The sequence below is a fragment of the Megalobrama amblycephala genome, linkage group LG20 (assembly GCF_018812025.1).
Source record: "Megalobrama amblycephala isolate DHTTF-2021 linkage group LG20, ASM1881202v1, whole genome shotgun sequence".
In the NCBI taxonomy this organism is placed as follows: Eukaryota; Metazoa; Chordata; class Actinopteri; order Cypriniformes; family Xenocyprididae; genus Megalobrama; species Megalobrama amblycephala.
Window position 1 is genome coordinate 29,401,589 of NC_063063.1, and position 18,887 is coordinate 29,420,475.

General features: G+C 38.7%; 1 protein-coding gene across 1 annotated transcript in view; it reads right to left on the bottom strand.

The window, feature by feature from the left end:
* Nucleotides 1–6,906: 6,906 nt before the first annotated feature.
* Nucleotides 6,907–18,887, bottom strand: part of LOC125255172 (ribonuclease inhibitor-like) — a 13,510-nt gene continuing 1,529 nt past the window's right edge. The window contains exons 2-8 of the mRNA XM_048170205.1: nt 16,320–16,490; nt 15,846–16,019; nt 14,863–15,036; nt 11,369–11,542; nt 10,623–10,796; nt 9,146–9,307; nt 6,907–7,033 (exon numbers count right to left, since the gene is read on the bottom strand). Coding sequence (XP_048026162.1) covers nt 7,006–7,033; nt 9,146–9,307; nt 10,623–10,796; nt 11,369–11,542; nt 14,863–15,036; nt 15,846–16,019; nt 16,320–16,490 — 1,057 coding nt within the window. The 3' untranslated portion in view covers nt 6,907–7,005. The remainder of the gene's footprint in view (nt 7,034–9,145; nt 9,308–10,622; nt 10,797–11,368; nt 11,543–14,862; nt 15,037–15,845; nt 16,020–16,319; nt 16,491–18,887) is intronic.

Here is an 18,887-nt window from a genome sequence, read left to right on the forward strand (position 1 = left end):
ACACTGAGCGTTCACTGGACGAACAGGTTAACTGATTGTAATGTTAATTTTAATGTAGCTACGTCCAGTTAATCTGATTAACGGATTTGCATATTCATAATTAATCATAATTAATAATCATAATGAGTTATGAATAATTATTAATATTTCCCCATTGAGTTAATTTTCGCTACATCTTCTTCAGTTTCTCCACCATTTCAGCCAGAATGGTGTTTTTAGCTAAAGCAGGTCTTGAACTGAAGGTCTGTCTGCACTGAGGACAGCTGTAGACTCTCATCTGATCCTCCTGATCCCAGCAGCCTGTAATACAGATCTTACAGTAACTGTGTCCACAGGGAATGGCCACTGGATCCTTCAGGAGATCCAGACACACTGAACACATGAACTCATCCTGAGAAATTCTGGCTTCTGCCATTTTACTGCATGAACACAGAGACACAAACAAACAACAGCTCAACTACACTTCAGTTTCAGTTTCTCTGTGTTTCCTGTTTCCTGGTTCTGTGTTTGAGTGACGTGTGCAAAACAGGTGTGTTTGTAAAGCAGCTTCCTCATTCCTGGTCAAGGAGAATCTCATTGCTGATAAGTTTTTAGTTTCTATGTGTGTTTCCACACACACTGTGTTTAATCAATCTCAGACATGCATTTAAGATAGACAACAACCTTAAAAGTTCAGTAAATATGTATCCTAAATAATACACTGGTACTACAGGACTGAAAATTGTGTCCAGAATTACAGTTCCTTAAAGTTTAATCAAAATATCTTCCCCTCCTTCTTACAGTGACATCTCTTCTCTTCTCTGATGATGAGGGCGGGGCAACCTGTCACTCACTTGAGATCCACCGATAGCAAACCACAATCATCTAATCAATTCCCCATGGATAAAATCAACACCCCTCAAATAACAGTCAAAAGTTAATTTGATCAATACCAATAAAAAAACAACAACCCACCAGAGAGCGTGTGTGCATTCATCACTGTGTGGACATTACTAACGAGTGACAGATTTATCATCTTTTTGGATTTGAAGTGAGTATTTCATTTGTCATAGTGCTCTACATGTCCTAACATGATGGACATCATGGATGCGCATCACCAGTGGAGTAACTTCCTGTTGATGTTCGAAGTGTTGTCAAACAAAACAGAGGCTAGCTAGACCCTCCCTCCTCCTCCTCCTCTCCCTCCCCTCCGTGCTTCCTGAAACAGTCATGAACGCGTATTTAAAATGTAAGTAGCTTGCGTATTGACGCTGCTTGTCGGTTATTGGCTGGAGCATGTTTATTATGTTAAGTGGTCCAGGCTGCACCAGTTTGTTTTTGTTGCCGTTTTTGGAGCTTGTGGCGACAACAGAGACCGCGTTTTTTTTTTACAGTGTGTTCAGGGGACAGGCAGCTAGCGGATAGTGAATTGATGTTTGCTGTATGTGACAAAAAATGTTTTGGCCTAAAAACGCGTGACATCGCTTAGAGCACCTTTAAGGAGCCATTGTCTGACCCATGCCTTATAATGTGGCTTGCTGTGCATCGAGCAGGCCTGGAATCCAGATCGGGTTGTTGCTTTCTTCCAGTATTATTGCTGCTGATCGTAATCATGAACAAGTATCTCAAAATAAAATGAATAAGAAGACTAAATCTTCTGATTTAACATGCAAGGTTGACCAGCTGTCATTTTCTGTAGTTGTTACTGCTCTCCTGACTAAAGCTCAGCCTAATATGGAGATATAAGAGAATGCTCTGCCTGAATCCACTATTACGTCACTAATCAAGCATACGGGACAGAAGTTGGATGTGATGTCAGTGGCTGCCTCTGACTCTGATTTTTTGAAGCTACTCCAGTAATGTCAGGTACTGAGGAAAATTTGCCTGCAGATCAATCGCATCACTCTAGCACTGAGACAGTGTCTGAAAAGTCAGGTGGGTCATCTTCAGTTGTTGCATCATTGGATGGAACATTAAAAGCAATGCTCGCCTGCAAAATGCATGCTAAAGATATTATTGTGAACGATTCCTGCATGTTTATTCATTTAAAAAATAATAATAATAATAATTTGACCTAATATTTATTTAAAATGCCGTAACTGGATCTTACGGAGAAACAACACACTTCTCTCTGGTGACTTATGCAAGACTTCTCCAATCATTTAGTCCACTTAAATGAATCTACAGCAGTCAGGTGGTACAGCAGCCACGTGATACATGTGGGAGATTTCAGAAAATGAGCTTTAAGAGACGTGAATGCTTTTAATGAGCCAGAATCTCGTAGTTACAGTAATTACGATATTGCGTGAACACACCTTGTATGACACACGTTTTTGTATGACCCCGCTGACCCAATGAGCGTTTTGCTGTACAATGGTCATGCTTTAACTTTGCAATTTCTAGTATTGCATTAGTTTTGCATCTTTCTCGTGAGTATTTAATCATTTTTGACTTTTCAGTCTGAGTTAAATCTCTTTTTGGCTCATTTTGCCTGTAAAAGCAAACCTGCCTAATAATTCTGCACACCTGAATATAAGGCATTTTTCATTTCCAGCCTTCATGAACAATTATATATAGCTTATAAATGATTAAATACAAAATGAATAGTAGTTATTAAGATTAATGTGGTTTAGATTTGGTAAAGTGTGCTTGGAAAAAAATATGACCGGAAAATCAACTTGCCTAATAATTCTGCACACAGTGTATAAGAACTTAGTGAACACATGACTAAGACAACCAATGGGCAAGTGACACAAGAAACCACAAGACCCAGCAGCTTGGAAATTGAAAGAAAGCCTAAAATATAGATAGAGGACATGACAAAGTGATCTGTATGTAATGGACACTGATCGAATGTGTTTATTCTCAACATTCCACCTTTTTTCTTTAGATTTAGAGACTTTATTCTCAATTTTATGAATTTACTCTCAACATTTTATTTCTACTTTTTTTTTCTAAAAAAAAAATAAGTTTACTTAGTATAAAATAAAAAATAAATATATTCTGTGCATAAAATGTAGGTTTTTCAGGGTTTCCGTGGGACATTAAAAGTCATTAAATAGATTTTGTGAAATTAAGGCCTTAAAAGGCATTAAAAGTCATTCAATTTTATTCCTACAGGCATTTTTTTTTAGGTTGATAGTTTTGAAGAAAAATCATACTACCGGTTTATTTTGAATATAGCCTTCATAATTAATAACTTTGGTTTGCTGTCGCAAAATATGAACATTGGTGTGATATACACACACAGAACCAGTTGGTAATTGTCTCTGGCTGGTGGAAAATTGCTGTAACACTGTTTTGGACAGCGGCCCAGGGCTGCGTTCCACTCCAGTTTTAGACACACACTCACAAACTTCCCTAAGCACTTTCCTTCTGGGGAATCCCTGCCGCCATTTTGAAGTGCGTTCCACTTTGTGAAGTGGACGAAGGAATTTTATATGGATAGACCCTCGCTCCCTCGGTCAAAATCGTCTACTTCATATGTACACTTCAGGCAGCTCCATAACCCAAAATGCAACACGATTGTGACATCACTGCATATCACATTTAATTTACCCCACCACAAACAACTCTATGATATCATTTTTTTTAATATTTAAAATACACATATATACATATAGAATGCTGCAGCAAACAATTTTGTAAGGGGAAAAAATTAAATAATAAATCAACTCGGACATTCCAATTCAGCCCATTGCAAAGGTTCCGCCAGTAGTGTGTACTCATGCAACGTAAGCAATGATGTACATCCAAGTCAACGAGACTTAGGGAAGTTAGTGAGGGAAGGTCATAAAAAAACAAACTGGAACGCAGCCCAGGCAGACTCTCCAGTACTGCCGCACAAGCATGAGATCTTGCTTTCCTGCCGCAGGTGCACCTCTATCTGCGTTTTCTCTGTTCATTTATTACATTTAGTGCAAGTGGCGATCGATAGTGGTAATAGGTCATATAATGTATAATGACTGACAACAGGAGAAATCAAAACAAATGAGCGCAGCACACATTGGAAACTCTGTGAAATACTGCGGTAAAAAATAAAAATTTGGAGTTTTTATATTTATATCACATGATAAAGTTAAGCAACATCACGTAACCAAGTGTGCTGTCTTCCTGAATACCATCACTATTGTCAACGTGACACTGATTTCATACAACAGTTAAACAAGTAGTTAATATTAAGTCACTTACATTTTAGAAGGAATATTGACTGTTTTTGATCTGTTTCAGCAGCGAAAATAGTTCCAAATAAACATTAAAGCAGAACCATAGTGCATCTCACAGCATCAGTCAACCATGTTTTTGAGTGATTCAGCGTTTTGAATGAATCGGTTGAGTCAATGATTCAGTGACCCATTCATAATCAACTGCCTTATTCTTGAATGAATCAGCTGTTTGAACAAATCATTTGAATGAATGACTCATTTATTAAGACGTCACTTGCTGCCACCTGCTGGTAGTACTATCATTTTCACCCCAACATTTCTTAGTATTTTCAAAAAATATTTTAAACAATCTCATAATTATTTAATGCAGTTGTAATTTTTTTTATTATTGTAAATTATTTAATTTGACTTGATAGCCCTGTAGTGTGGTATTATTCACCCCTTATAAAGGTTAAAAAAAATTGGGGTAAATATCACAAATATGCAGATTTAAATATGTAAAAACTGCAATTTTCTGAAAGAATATTCAGAATAAAGAATATTCTTAATAAAAAAGAATATTGCTTCAGAATAAATGTACATTTACACCACACAAAAATACAATTAATACATTTTTTTTCCAGACCAACAACTTTTTTTACTTGGCCAAGTAAATTATGGATTTATTTGTCCATAGGACAAGCACATGACTAGGCTTAATGTCGAGCCCTGCATGTAGTCTTAATGGACTGTGTTTCAGTCACTATTTCATATTGTCTGACAACAAAAAGAAAAAGAAATAGATGAAATAGTTTTATTGGGATTTTGTTTGCAATAAAATACACTATGTGAGCACAAAGAGTAGCAGTAAAGAAGCAAACAAATCTAAAGTGCTGACACTTGGCAGAATGCGAATGCAACTTAATGACATAATGAATATTCTAATTGCTATTACGTCATCTATCGACTTTTAACAAATTATATACATACAGTGCCCTCCACAATTATTGGCACCCTTAGTAATTATGAGCAAAGGCGGCTGTGAAAATAAATCTGCATTGTTTATCCTTTTGATCTTTCTTTCAAAAAATTCACAAAATTGAAACCTTTCATTGAAGGAAAAGAATTGAAAGTGTGGGGAAATCACATTATGAAATAAATGTTTTTTTCAAAAACACGTGGCCACAATTATTGGCACCCTTTTACTCAAAACTTTTTGCAACCTCCTTTTGCCAAGATAACAGCTATGAGTCTTCACCTATAATGCCTGATGAGTTTGGAAAGTACCTGACCATTCCTTCATACAGAATCTCTCCAGATCCTTCAGATTCCAGCTCCATGCTGGTGCTTCTTCTCTTCAGTTCACTCCACTCATTTTCTATAGGGTTCAGGTCAGGGGACTGAGATGGTCATGGCAGAAGCTGCGTTTTGTGCTCAGAGACACATTTTTGTGTTGGTTTTGATGTTTGTTTTGGATCATTGTCCTGATGGAAGATCCAACCACGGCCCATTATTGGATTTCTAGCAGAAGGTCAGGTTTAGATTTTTTATCTGTTGGTATTTGATAGAATCCATGATGCCATGTATCTGAACAAGATGTCCAGGACCTCCAGCACAAAAATAGCCCCACAACATTAAAGATCAGCATTATATTTAACAGTGGGCATGGGGTACTTTTTATCCATGTGTGCACCAAACCCATCTGGTGGGTTTGCTCCCAAAAAATGCTTTTTTTAGTTTCATCTGACCATAGAAGCTCATCCCGTTTGAAGTTCCAGTCGTGTCTGACAACTGAATATTCTGGTGATTGTTTCTGGATGAGAGCAGAGGATTTTTCATGAAACCCTCCGGAACAACTTGTGGGGATGTAGGTGCTGTTTGATATTTTTTTTAGGCTTCCTGAAACCCAAGACTCAACTAATCTCTGCAATTCTCCAGCTGTGATCCTTGGAGAATCTTTGGACACTCAAACTTTCTTCCTCACTGTGCATTAGGACGATTTAGACACACATCCTCTTCCAGGCAGATTTGTAACATCTTTAGTTGATTGGAACTTCTTAATTATTGCCCTGATAGTGGAAATGGGGATTTTCAATACATTAGCTTTTTTCTTATAGCCACTTTCTATTCTGTGAAGCTCAACAATCTTTTGCTGCACATCAGAACTATATTCTTTGGTTTTACTCATTGTGATGAATGATTAAGGGAATTTGGCCTTTGTGTTTCCTCATGTTTATTCTCCTGTGGAACAGGAAGTCATGGCTGGACAATTTCATTCTCCTAGTCACCCTGGTGTGCTAAAAAATGTAAATATGAATGGGAATATACTTCAGAGATATTTTACTCATACGAATTTCTAGGGGTGCCAATAATTGTGGCCAATATGTATTGGAGAAAAACGTTTATTTCATAATGTGATTTTCCCCCCACTTTCAATTGTTTTACTTCGATGAAAGGTTAGATTTTTGCGATTTTTTTTTATGAAAGATCAAAAGGATAAACAATGCAGATTTATTTTCACAGCTGCCTTTGCTTATATTTACTAAGGGTGCCAATAATTGTGGAGGGCACTGTATATATATGGCATAAAAAAACGGCATTAAAAAGCATAAAATTAGATTTTATGAAATCTGCAGAAACCCTGTTTTTTTAAAAACTTTTTAACATGCAAATTTCACATTGTAGACTTTATATCATTTGATACATTTATACATGACAATCACTAGAAACATTTTAATCATTATGAATGTCTTAAATTCAAACATCATTATATTTGTAGGCCTGATACTGAAGAGGCTGAAGATTTCTGCTGACAGTCTCATCTGAGTGAGACTCTACTGTGGATCACCTGATGGTCACTCTCATGTCCGTTTCACATATTTTAAAAATAAGGTGAACTGATGTCTACTCTGTAAGGAGGAAACAGCAGAGAAACAATCAGTGTTCAGTGGAATAGTAAAAATTACACACACACACATATATATATATATATATATATATATATATATATATATATTCATCTTTCCCTCGATTGCAACCTGGCCGGGTTCTGGTTGTCCCAAACGTCTTCCATTTAAGGATTATGGAGGCCACTGTGCTCTTAGGAACCTTAAGTGCAGCAGAAGTTTTTTTTTGTAACCTTGGCCAGATCTGTGCCTTGCCACAATTCTGTCTCTGAGCTCTTCAGGCAGTTCCTTTGACCTCATGATTCTCATTTGCTCTGACATGCACTGTGAGCTGTAAGGTCTTATATAGACAGGTGTTTGGCTTTCCTAATCAAGTCCAATCAGTATAATCAAACACAGCTGGACTCAAATGAAGGTGTAGAACCATCTCAAGGATGATCAGAAGAAATGGACAGCACCTGATTTAAATATATGAGTGTCACTGTCAGGGTTCTGCCCTGACAGCCTTGCCTGTTTTGTCTTTATTTAATGTGTCTTTGTTTATGTTGTGTCTGAGCACATAGCTTTGTCTGTGTTTGCCATGTGCTCCTCTGTTCCCACCTCCTTGTTTGCTGTCACCACGCCCTCTTTAAGTCATTGTTCAGTCTTCGTTTGTTATTAGCATTCTCACCTGTTCCCTATGTTCCCTGCTCCCTTTCTTGTTGAGTCCTCGTTAGTCTAAGTGTTGTCACCTGTTCCTCGTGTTCTTTGCCTCCTTTATATTGTGCACTCTTTCCCTCATGTCTTTGCCAGTTTGTTAAACTTCGTGCCTGTATTCTATTATTTTGTTCACCTAAGCTCATAGCGTTTGTGTAGGAATTTCTTGTATCCATTTTGTCATTGTTGTCCTTCCTTGTTCCAAACCATCTAACCACCTGTCTTGTCAAGTCCTCGTTCTGTGTCTCTGGTCTCCCCCTGTCCTGTCCTGCAGACTGAGGATCCCTGTGGCCGCTCTCTCTCTCCCTGCCAAGCAGCAAGACCGGTTCAGTGCCTGATCGTGTCACATGGATCTAACTACTTGAGCTGTTTAATCCTGTCTGGCTCCCGCTACATCTTTGGGCCTCATACTGCACACCTGCCAATGCTCACCGGCCTGTTTACAACCTGGGCTGATCTCAGTGGCCGTTCCCCCAGGGAGCTTGTCTTTGTGCCTCACCCCTTCCTACTGTATGGACTGTGTTCACCACCTCACCCTATATATCCCAAGTCTTGTCAATAAACCTGTAACACTCATCCTGCATTTGAGTCTTCCCTCACAGATCCCTGACAGTCACAGCAAAGGGTCTGAATACTTAGGACCATGTGATATTTCAGTTTTTCAAAAATGTCAACAATTCTGTGTTTTTCTGTAAATATAGGGTGCTGTGTGTACATTAATGAGGAAAAAAATGAACTTAAATGATTTTAGCAAATGGCTGCAATATAACAAAGAGTGAAAAATTTAAGGGGGTCTGAATACTTTCCGTATTATATATTATATTATTTTTTTTTTTTGAGTAAAAAGAAGTGACATTAAATTCCTGTAATCAGATTACTAAGATTAATTATTATAATTGCAAATAAATTACTGACTGTACATGATTTTGCAGAGTTATTTCTCAAACAGTATTTGTGTTTAATACACTACATTTAAAACATGACTGACATTCATAAGTTTGTGTTTCTGTTTGTGGTGGTGTGACTGCAGAAGGACCTGTGACTCCTATTGAGTCACTGTAAAGGAGAAACATGCTAATGAGTGTATGGCATATGGAATAAACCACAGTGAGCAAATACAAATGTTATTTTGAGTTAAATTTGCACTAGTTAAAGCCATTTGCCCTATAGTTTAAACATGTTTGCATGTGAGGCTGGACAGCTGTGAGCTGAACCTGATTTTAGCAGTATATTTTATATATATATATTCACTTCTACTGACACAGTTAATAAAGCAGGTGTTGAATAGAGCATCACAATTTGTTCTCACACAAACCATTTACAAGCTTAATGATAATTTCCTTTCACAAATATCTGAAAGGTTTGTTCACATATCAGAGGTGAATGAAGATCTTTGATATCACAGTGATGTTTCCTCACCTCAGGTCACAGTTTGAGTCTTGTAGCACGTCACTGAGCCACTGCTTTGAGTCTCCTAGCTTATTGAAACTCAGATCAAGCTCTTTTAAAAACTGCAGTGCTTTTGAGATAGTCAAAGACTGAGTTAAAGAAGAAACATCTGTAATGCCACATTCCTGTAGACTAGAAAGACACAAACAGAGGAAGAGAGATTATCTTACAAACAAATCATTAAGGTGAAGAATCTGATGCAAATAATTTTACACAAAGGAGTAGTGAGCTGGCAGTGGAGACGGCAAGAGCGTGTAAGTGTCTTGCTTAATATCTGTTTTGGGTCAGTTGCTTAGTTTATTATTTGCTGCTAGGAAGGATTAATTTAGATTATGTGCTTTATTCTATTTTCTACCTTGACTCTAATTTGTATTTTAATTGTACACATTGGTATTTAGAATATCAGCTGTGTTTGCAGAGTTTGTTAACCTGCGTCCTATCTACTAATACTACTCCCTCTGTTTCTGTGGGTCTATGGAATTGTCAGTCAGCAGTTAACAAAGCTGACTTCATTCCAGCCTTTGCTACTAATTTTACTCTCGATATCTTGGGCTTGACGAAGACCTGGATTCATCCAGAGGAACTCCCGCTGCTCTCTCTAACAACTTCACTTTCTCTCATACCCCTCGCCAGTCTGTGAGGGGTGGGAGCACAGGGCTTCTCATTTCTGACAATCAACCCTTTCTAAAAGAACATGCAACACAACTTCTTGTCCAGGCCCTGGTCATTTTTAGGCTTGATTATTGCAATGCTCTTCTGGCTGGACTGTCATCATGCACAATCAAGCCTCTACAAATAAGAAGCCCAAAAGATCCCACGTCACGCCTTCTTCATCTCTCTGCACTGGCTACCACTTGCTGCTCGCATCAAATTCAAGTCGTTGGTGCTTGCTTACAGATCTACCACAGGCTCAGCACCCATCTACTTCCACTCACTCTTACGAGTCTACACTCCTACCAGAAACCTGTGCTCATTAAAGGAGGCTCATGGTACCATCAAAGAGAGGAATGAAATCACTCTCCAGGACATTCTCATTCACTGTCTCTTGCTGGTGGAATGATCTTCCTGCCTTCATCCGGAATGCTGAATCCCTGGCAATATTCAAAAGACAGCTGAAAACTCATCTCTTTCGTGAGCACTTAACCTCATCCTAAATTTTTTTTTAAATTCCTATCCTTTCACTTCCTCTAATCCTTCTCTATTGTAGTTTATGATACTCTGAGCACTGCCTAAACACTTCTTGTGTCTATTTGCCTCGTCATGACGACTCGCTTGTGTATTCCTTACTTGTAAGTTGCTTTGGATAAAAGCATCTGCCAAATGAATAAATGTAAATAAATATAATGTGATCTCAGGCTCTTCATGAGATATTGAGTATAAAGTGTTTTAGTTTAAACTGTTAAAGTGATTTTGAGCATTTTGATTCTTTTATGTGAATGTTACTGACCTCAATCTCTCCAGTTTACAGTGTATATCCATCAGTATGACACATAAGTGCTTCACTCCTCTGTTTCCTATTATATTCCTGCTCAGGTCCAGCTCTCTCAGGTGTGATGAGTTTGATTTCAGAGCTGAAGTCAGGATGACACACTGTTCCTCTGTAATATTGCATTTATTCAGACTAAAAACACAAAGAGAAAATGACTCAAATCCATGTTCAGTTCATGTGTGAGTTAAATGAATCATTAATAAATGCCATACAGTCACTAACACACCAGCAAAATCATGGAAACTTAATATAAATGGACAGATTTCACATTTTCAATGGAAGAAAATTGTGAATCACAATTAAAGTGTAGTTTACAACCTCCAAACACACATTTTGCTTAATAAATTAAGATTTAGTGAAAAGCACCATTAGTCCAGTATGTAACTATAGAATAATCTACTGTCATTTGTTACACTGTTTTTAGTCTGTCCTCACTTTTGTCTTGTTTCAAAGCAAAGATTTGTCAGATGTCACCATGAAACTATTTTATAGCTACAAAGTTTCAAATGCTTCAAAACTTTTTTTTCTCTTTCTATTGATACACACAACAAGCTGTTAACTAATAGTATTTCTGAATCTTTCTTCAGATGGAGAAACACCAGAAAGTGCAAAGCTATAAATGATGTGACTTGAGTCCAGTTGTCTTAAACTAAACAGTAAACTTTAAACACACTGTAACTGCTGTACAGTATAATGATACTAACTCTAGTTTCTCCAGATTGAATTGTGGGTTCATCAGTAGATCACTGAGGTTTTTCACTCCAGAGTCTCCTAGTTCATTCTTGCTCAGGTCCAGCTCTCTCAGGTGTGATGGGTTTGATTTCAGAGCGCAAGTCAGAGCAGAACAACCTTCTTCTGGCATATAACAGCAGCTTAACCTACATTAGGGGAGAGGGAGAGAGATTTTTTTTTTTTTGAGATTTTACAAATACTTATTAAAACATTTAAAAAACATCAAATAAGTAACATCACATTAAATCAACACACTCTTGAAAATTAAATTGTTCTCTACAACAGAGCAGAGCACATCTTTTGACCACATATATTAGAAAAATGTTCTAGATCATTCATCAAATTGTAATAATTAAAATCTATTTTTAAATGAGCTTTCAACATTTTGACAAATACAAAAACAGCATCATCATCTGCAGATCATTCCACCTTATTTCATCTGCTCATATACACAGCCATCTTTGCTCTTCCCAAAATAAAATTAAAGGGTTAATTCACCCAAAAATGAAGTATAAGTCTTTGTGCAAATCCAGCATTGAACTCGTGTAGATTCTGGAAGCTGTCTTCCACGCCACATCCAGTGTGAAAATACCACAGATTATAATGGATTCTATTATCTTTTGATGTGTTGCGCCGCTCACGTCCGGTGTAGACAACTCTTACGCTTCCATTATGCTGCATGACATGGCCTCGCCCACTTTGCTTCGTGTTCCCGGGGGCGTGTTTTGCAGGGTTTATGATGTCACCAACCCGGGAAGAAGCTTGTTGTAGTCCAAACCAGTCGTTTTTGTAGGCATTAAACTGCCATAACTTTACAATATCTCCATTTGCATCGAACTTTTAGTTCTGTAACTTTGCAGATACTGTTTATGCAGCAACATTACACACTAACAAAAGTTAAAAAAGTGAAATCGCATTGAACCACCCCTTTAAGAAAATGGCCATTTCCAAATAGATAGATAGATAGATAGATAGTTTTATTGTCCCGTAACGGGAAATTTGTTTTCACAGACTGTCATACAGTACACATAACTGGCCCAAAAAAAAAAAAAAACATATGTACACAAAAACAACAACACAAAAGCACAAAAAGGTAGATGTTCAGCTTTGTAGCCTGTTAAGAATTGAAATTGCAGATGGGACAAAGCTCTTTTTGAAACGAGCCCTTCTCCATGTCGGGGTCCTGTACCTGCGCCCGGAGGGCAGGAGAGCAAAGTGGTAGTTGAGAGGGTGCTCTGGGTCTCTTATTATGGTTTGGGCAAGGCGGGCTATTGCTCTGTCATTGAGTTCTGAGATGTTGGGTGTAGGAGCATGTATTATTTTTGAAGCTATGTATGTTATTTTATTCAGTTTGTTTTTGTTGGTGACTGACAGCATGGTATAAAAACTAGTGGAGCAGTATAGCAGAATGGGCTGAATAATGCTCGTGTACAGTAGTAACAGAAGATGAGGGGCAATGTAAGGGGAACTGAGTTTTCGTAGAACATGCAGACGTTGTTGTGAGCGTTTCTGAATGTCTGTTATGTGATGGTCAAAAGTGAGCTTGTTATCCAGGGTGAGTCCAAGATATTTGAATTTCTCAACCTGTTCTGTCATGTTGCCATGAATGGAGATCTGACTGAGACTAGGTGCATTAAAACCCAGTTCTTTTGTTTTCTCAACATTGAGATGGAGAAAAATGTACCCAAAAGCCTATAAATCTTAAATGCTCTCATGTCGGCCTAGACCCTAACACCATAGATGGCATAAAGGTCTTAATACGCTTGAAATACGCAATTCATTTTGTTTTTGTCCCTGGGAATCATTTAATTCATTCCAATTGTGTCCCTGAAAATCATTTATCTCAGTCTGTTTTGTTCTTGAGAATCATTTCTTCATGTTCTTTAGAATCATAAAAACTTGCCTTCTGAATGAAACAACATGTCTCAATTGTGGAGATTTACAGCCAAGAGAAATCAATCTAATCAGCGACATTAGCTGTCCATGCCACGAAAGTTCCCTCTCTAACATTTCATTACTAGTTAATGGAGGGACTTGATCTCTTTTGCCGGATTAACAAACGTGTAATAATCCGACATCTCTGATTGTTACACCTCATTCAACAATTGTTGCAACTTTATCAAACATATACACAAAAATCACAACTCCATTGTTTATTCTAGATGCATATGTAATGCTAATGTATTCAACCATCCCTCCAACTGCCAAAGTGCAATCTTCTACAGAACAGTCAATAGTTGGACAAAGTTTAAAAGCATGTCGGTGTGTGAGCATTTCCAGAACCATGCTTCCAACTCCATGAACCGGCACAGCCAGTGCCACCAACAACTAAACCACTTAAAGTTGCTAAAGAGGATGTTTTGTTTTATACATTTTTGCAATATTACTTGAAACTGTCTTTACTAACTGATAAAAGACTATTTATTAGGTGCACAGAAAGTAATAATATTAATATACATCATCTGTGCACAAGGTAGGGCCTTAAAAACATCAGCCAATCAAACATCAGACTGGCCCTCTGGCTTGTCAATCACTGCCATGACGATCCATGTGAGAGACGCACGGCTGCGCGCTCCAGTAACTTTCCACACTCCACAGGCGCTGCATGCAATGTTTTTGTCAGGAGACAGGAGTAACAACTGCACATTATGAGTTACCTGCGGTGAGTCCGACATAATGAATCCACGGCTTTAAGTCGCGCACACACTTAACGATTGTAAGGCCGATTATGAATGTAAATTGATACTTATGACTGATCGCGCTCAAACGTGTCCAGTCAGAGCCAGTTGCTTTCAGTCTGCGATTACAGTCGGTGTTCAAATTCCATGTGAAAGTATATAAATCTGCTTCAGGAGCAGGAAACAATCGCTGTATGTTGAGCACAGTCAGAATGTTTTAGCTAGTCATTAAATGTGTGCCCGGCTTAATAACACAGCGAATGCCGGTGGTAAACACTCGTATTCCGACACTCGTGCACGAGTTTTGGGAGGCGTTCCCTCTAAATGAGTTGTGAAGGAGGGGGGTTGTTCTTACCCATGCGCTCATTTCAAAAACTCAGTCGACAAAAAGAACCTCTTTACCACCTTTAAACTATACCACTAAAAATAAACAAAACTCGTAAAAGAAAAAGAGAAAAACACTCACGCCAAACCACGTTCCCAATCTCACATCCACTCACTCAAATTCCGCTCAGAGAGAGAGAGAGAGGGAGAGAGAGAGAGTGTAGACAATAAGAGAAGAACTCTTTATTCTGTAAAGTCACGTCATCTTCATAAGTAAATAAAACAGACAAAGGAAGAGATCATCATCTTCATTTCACCAGATCACAAACCATTAAAGTGAAGAACTGTACACAAATATAATGTCAACTCAGGCTCTTTATTGAGATAATGAGTATAAAGTGTTTTAGTTTAAACTGTTAAAGTGATTTTGAGCATTTTGATTCTTGTATGTGAATGTTACTGACCTCAATCTCTCCAGTTTACACTCTGAATCCTTCAGTACGTCACATAAGTGCTTCACTCCTGTGTTTTTTATTTGATTCCTGCTCAGGTCCAGCTCTTTCAGGTGTGATGGGTTTGATTTCAGAGCTAAAAACAGGATGACACACTGTTTCTCTGTAATACTGCAAACATTTAGACTGAAAACAGAAAGAGAAAATGACTTATTCTGTGCATTTTGAACACTTTTTATGTGAAATTATAATTATTTTGTCCATCAAAAGTGCTTTCACTTTAATTGAGTGTCAGCAGCGCAGCAAAAAAAGACTCAGAGCCGAAACCCCCCCTTCACTGCTGCTTACGTGACGCTCCTGCTTGATGCTCACGCGCTGCACCTGCTGCCTGTGTGAATGCATCCACTGGTTAACTTTTTTTTTTGTGTGTGTGTCTGCTGGGATGAAGTTGTGTCTAAAAGTTGCAATCACATTTTTATTGGTTAAAATGAATGGAGAATATCTCGTGTTTTTCCGCGGCTGCTCAAGCCATCAGGATCGGCGCTTATGGTTTCATAAACAAGGCCCAGTTCGACGCTGGATTTACAGATCATTTGAAACTGAAAAATGAAATGGTTACAGTGATAAACGATCCTGGTTATGAGTCAGAGCCGCAGGTGTTGAGTAAAACTTGAGTGCGTTTAAATGCATTTGTTTAGCTGACCATCGAAAGCATGCAGATGATCACTACGCAAAAGCTGCATGTGCTCATGACTCTTTAGCTCTGCCCATGGCACGCCTCCAGGAGCTTAGCTTTACGAAAAAATCGTTAGTGTATCTGCCTTTTATAAATCTGATAAAACTAAAGATTCTTCAGAGATATGAAGGATGCACTACTACTCTATAGGTACACAAGATTAACATGAGATTAGCAAAACCTGTGTGTTATGTTCCCTTTAAACTTAACAGTAAACTTTAATCACACTGTAACTGCTGTACAGTATAATTATACTAACTCTAGTTTCTCCAGATTGAATTGTGGGTTCATCAGTAGATCACTGAGGTTTTTCACTCCAGAGTCTCCTAGTTTATTCTTGCTCAGGTCCAGCTCTCTCAGGTGTGATGGGTTTGATTTCAGAGCTGAAGTCAGAGCAGAACAACCTTCTTCTGGCATATGACAGAAGCTTAACCTACATTAGCAGAGAGAGAGAAAGAGAGAGAGATGGAGAGAGAGAAGAAAAATAACTATTTTCTATAATAATTATAATTCTATAATAAATAGAATGTTTCTATAATAATTATTATGTAAAGTCACGTCATCGTCATAAGTAAATAAAATAGACAGAGGAAGTGAGATCATCTTCATTTCACCAGATCCCATACTATTAAGGTGAAGAAACAAATATAATGTGAACTCAGGCTCTGCATGAGATATTGAGTATAAAGTGTGATTTTGAGCATTTTGATTTTTGTATGTGAATGTTACTGACCTCAATCTTTCCAGTTTACACTGTGAATCCTTCAGTATGTCACATAAGTGCTTCACTCCTTTTCCTATTATGTTTACACTAAGGTCCAGCTCTCTCAGGTGTGATGAGTTTGATTTCAGAGCTAAAGTCAGGATGAGACACTGTTTCTTTGTATTACCACATCTCTTCAGTCTGAAAACAGAAATAGAAAATGACTCAAATCCATGTTCCGTTCATGTGTGAGCTACATGAATCATTTATAAATGTAATACAGTCACTAACACACCAGCAAAATCATGGAAACTTCATGATATGAACAAACCAAGACAGGAGCATTTGAGGATACTAGTTACAATCCAAGTCTGGATCCATCCTCACTCCACAAATAAGTTAATTTATTACTGTAGATTAATATGTAGGATCAATATAGAAACAATAGAAAAAGTATACATATAAATGGACAGATTTTACATTTTCAGTGTGAGAAAATCTTGTACATGTGTAACACTCCGACTAGAGCGTACACTAAATTGAGGGAACCGCTCGTTCCTCAGGAAAAAATATGGAAAAAAGACAGACAAAAATTTGTTTCAATCACCCAAGTGTATTATACAATTTAGAAAAATTCATGACCCCCAATACAACCAGAAAAAATGTTAAAAAAAGGTGTGTATGCGAAAGTGAAAGTCCAACTGTAGTATGTATGATATTGAATCAGTCTCACCGGAAAATGTCCATGAATGAATGAATGAATGTCCGAGAGCAGATCCAACGTGATCACCAAACTGTTAAAATCCTCATTGGTAAGTAGTCCAAAGTCCCAAAAAAACACACAGACAAAACTCCACAAGCGAGGCGGCAGTAAACTCCAAAAATAAACAGTTCGGTAAGTATTCCACAATCGGTTGACAATACTATAAATATCACCCCTTATGTGGCATTGCTACATAAATGGTATGGTCGCCTCCTCCGATGCCGACGGCGGGGGGGGGGGGGGGTTGGGGAATTTATGTAGCAATGCCACATAAGGGGTGATATTTATAGTTATGTATGATTAACACGAATGCATGGTTGATCATTTATTTTAATTGCCACCCTGTGAGATCCCATATGAACAAACTCTCGCGAGATTTCGCGCCGCCACACATCACGTGATCATAACACGGAACTTTAATGCTGTGTTCACACCAAACGCAAATAGAGCGTCTGGTGCGAATGATTTCAATGTTAAGTCAATGTAAAGACGCGTTTACGTGCGTCTGGAGGTCTCGCGGCGCGAATGAGCCGTTTAGCGCGGCGCGGAAGACGCGAATTCGCCTCATTTGCGCGTCTAGTTCGCGTCTAATTGAGCATTTCGCGCAAATGTGTTACGATAGGACCAGGCAGGAGACAGAAGATAGATAAAACAGGTTTGTTTATTGGACACAAGCAGAGTATATGATGCAGACATGTGAGTAGCAGATGCACTTTGGTGATGTACGAGTGATATGGAGAATGACACAGTCCTTTGTAGTTGCAGAGTGACAATGGAGAATGATACTTGCTGAATGGAGCTGATGACTTCAGACAACACTTCACACCAGACGAGAATCGTAGGAAGGAGCTTAGGAAACCCGGAGAACAGGTAAGTAGTCAGAAGAGTCCTTGAGGTAAGCATACAGGTAAGTCCTTTGATGCAAACGAGACCGGACAATGTGGCTGAGTGTGAGTGTGTCTTAAATAGTGCTGGTGATGAGTGCGCTGATGAGGTGCAGGTGACGGTGATCAGTACTCAGGGGAAGGTGTGCGCTGTGATTGGACGGTGCTGGAACCTGGCGTGTTTGTTACAGAATGGTGCTTTTTGTGCATTTACGCGTTTGACGCGAATTCGCGTCTGACGCCCGAGTTGAAAAATTTGAACTTTGGCGTAAATTCGCGCCGCGTTAACCAATCAGGAGCCTGCTTGCTGCTGTGGTGGCAGGCCCGCCCGGAGTCACTCATTCAAAATGGAGGAACGATTATCAGTGAGCAGTCACCCGGAGATTTATGACACAAGTTCATACTTCTATAGAGACAGGAATAAAAAGGACCTCGCTTGGAAGAGTGTCGGTGAGGAGATTGGGCAACCTGGTAAGTTGTAAATACACATTTCACTTTTGAGTCACGTACGCGTTTATCGACCCGCGAATACAAAGCGGTAGCTCTCTCGATGAACGCACGATCAACATCAGCCATCTTGCAAACAGACAACCGCCTAGCACTTGCCCCTCCCACAAGAAGCGGATTTCGCCTCGGACGCACGTCAATTTCGCTTCAAACGCTTGTTTTTTATGCGCGTCTATTTCGCTCTAGACGCGCGAATGCATTCAAAATGTTCAAGCGGCAAACTAGACGCGGTAGACACGAATTTGACACTCTATTCGCGTTTGGTGTAACACAGTATAAAGGTAGCCGGGTTACCGGTGTCTGCAGCGTTTTGTGCTCGCTCCCGACTGTCAACCGATTGTGGATTGTGGAATGGGACTTTGGACTACTTACCAGTGAGGATTTTAACAGTTTGGTGATCACATTGGATCTGCTCTCGGACATTCATTCATTCATTCATGGACA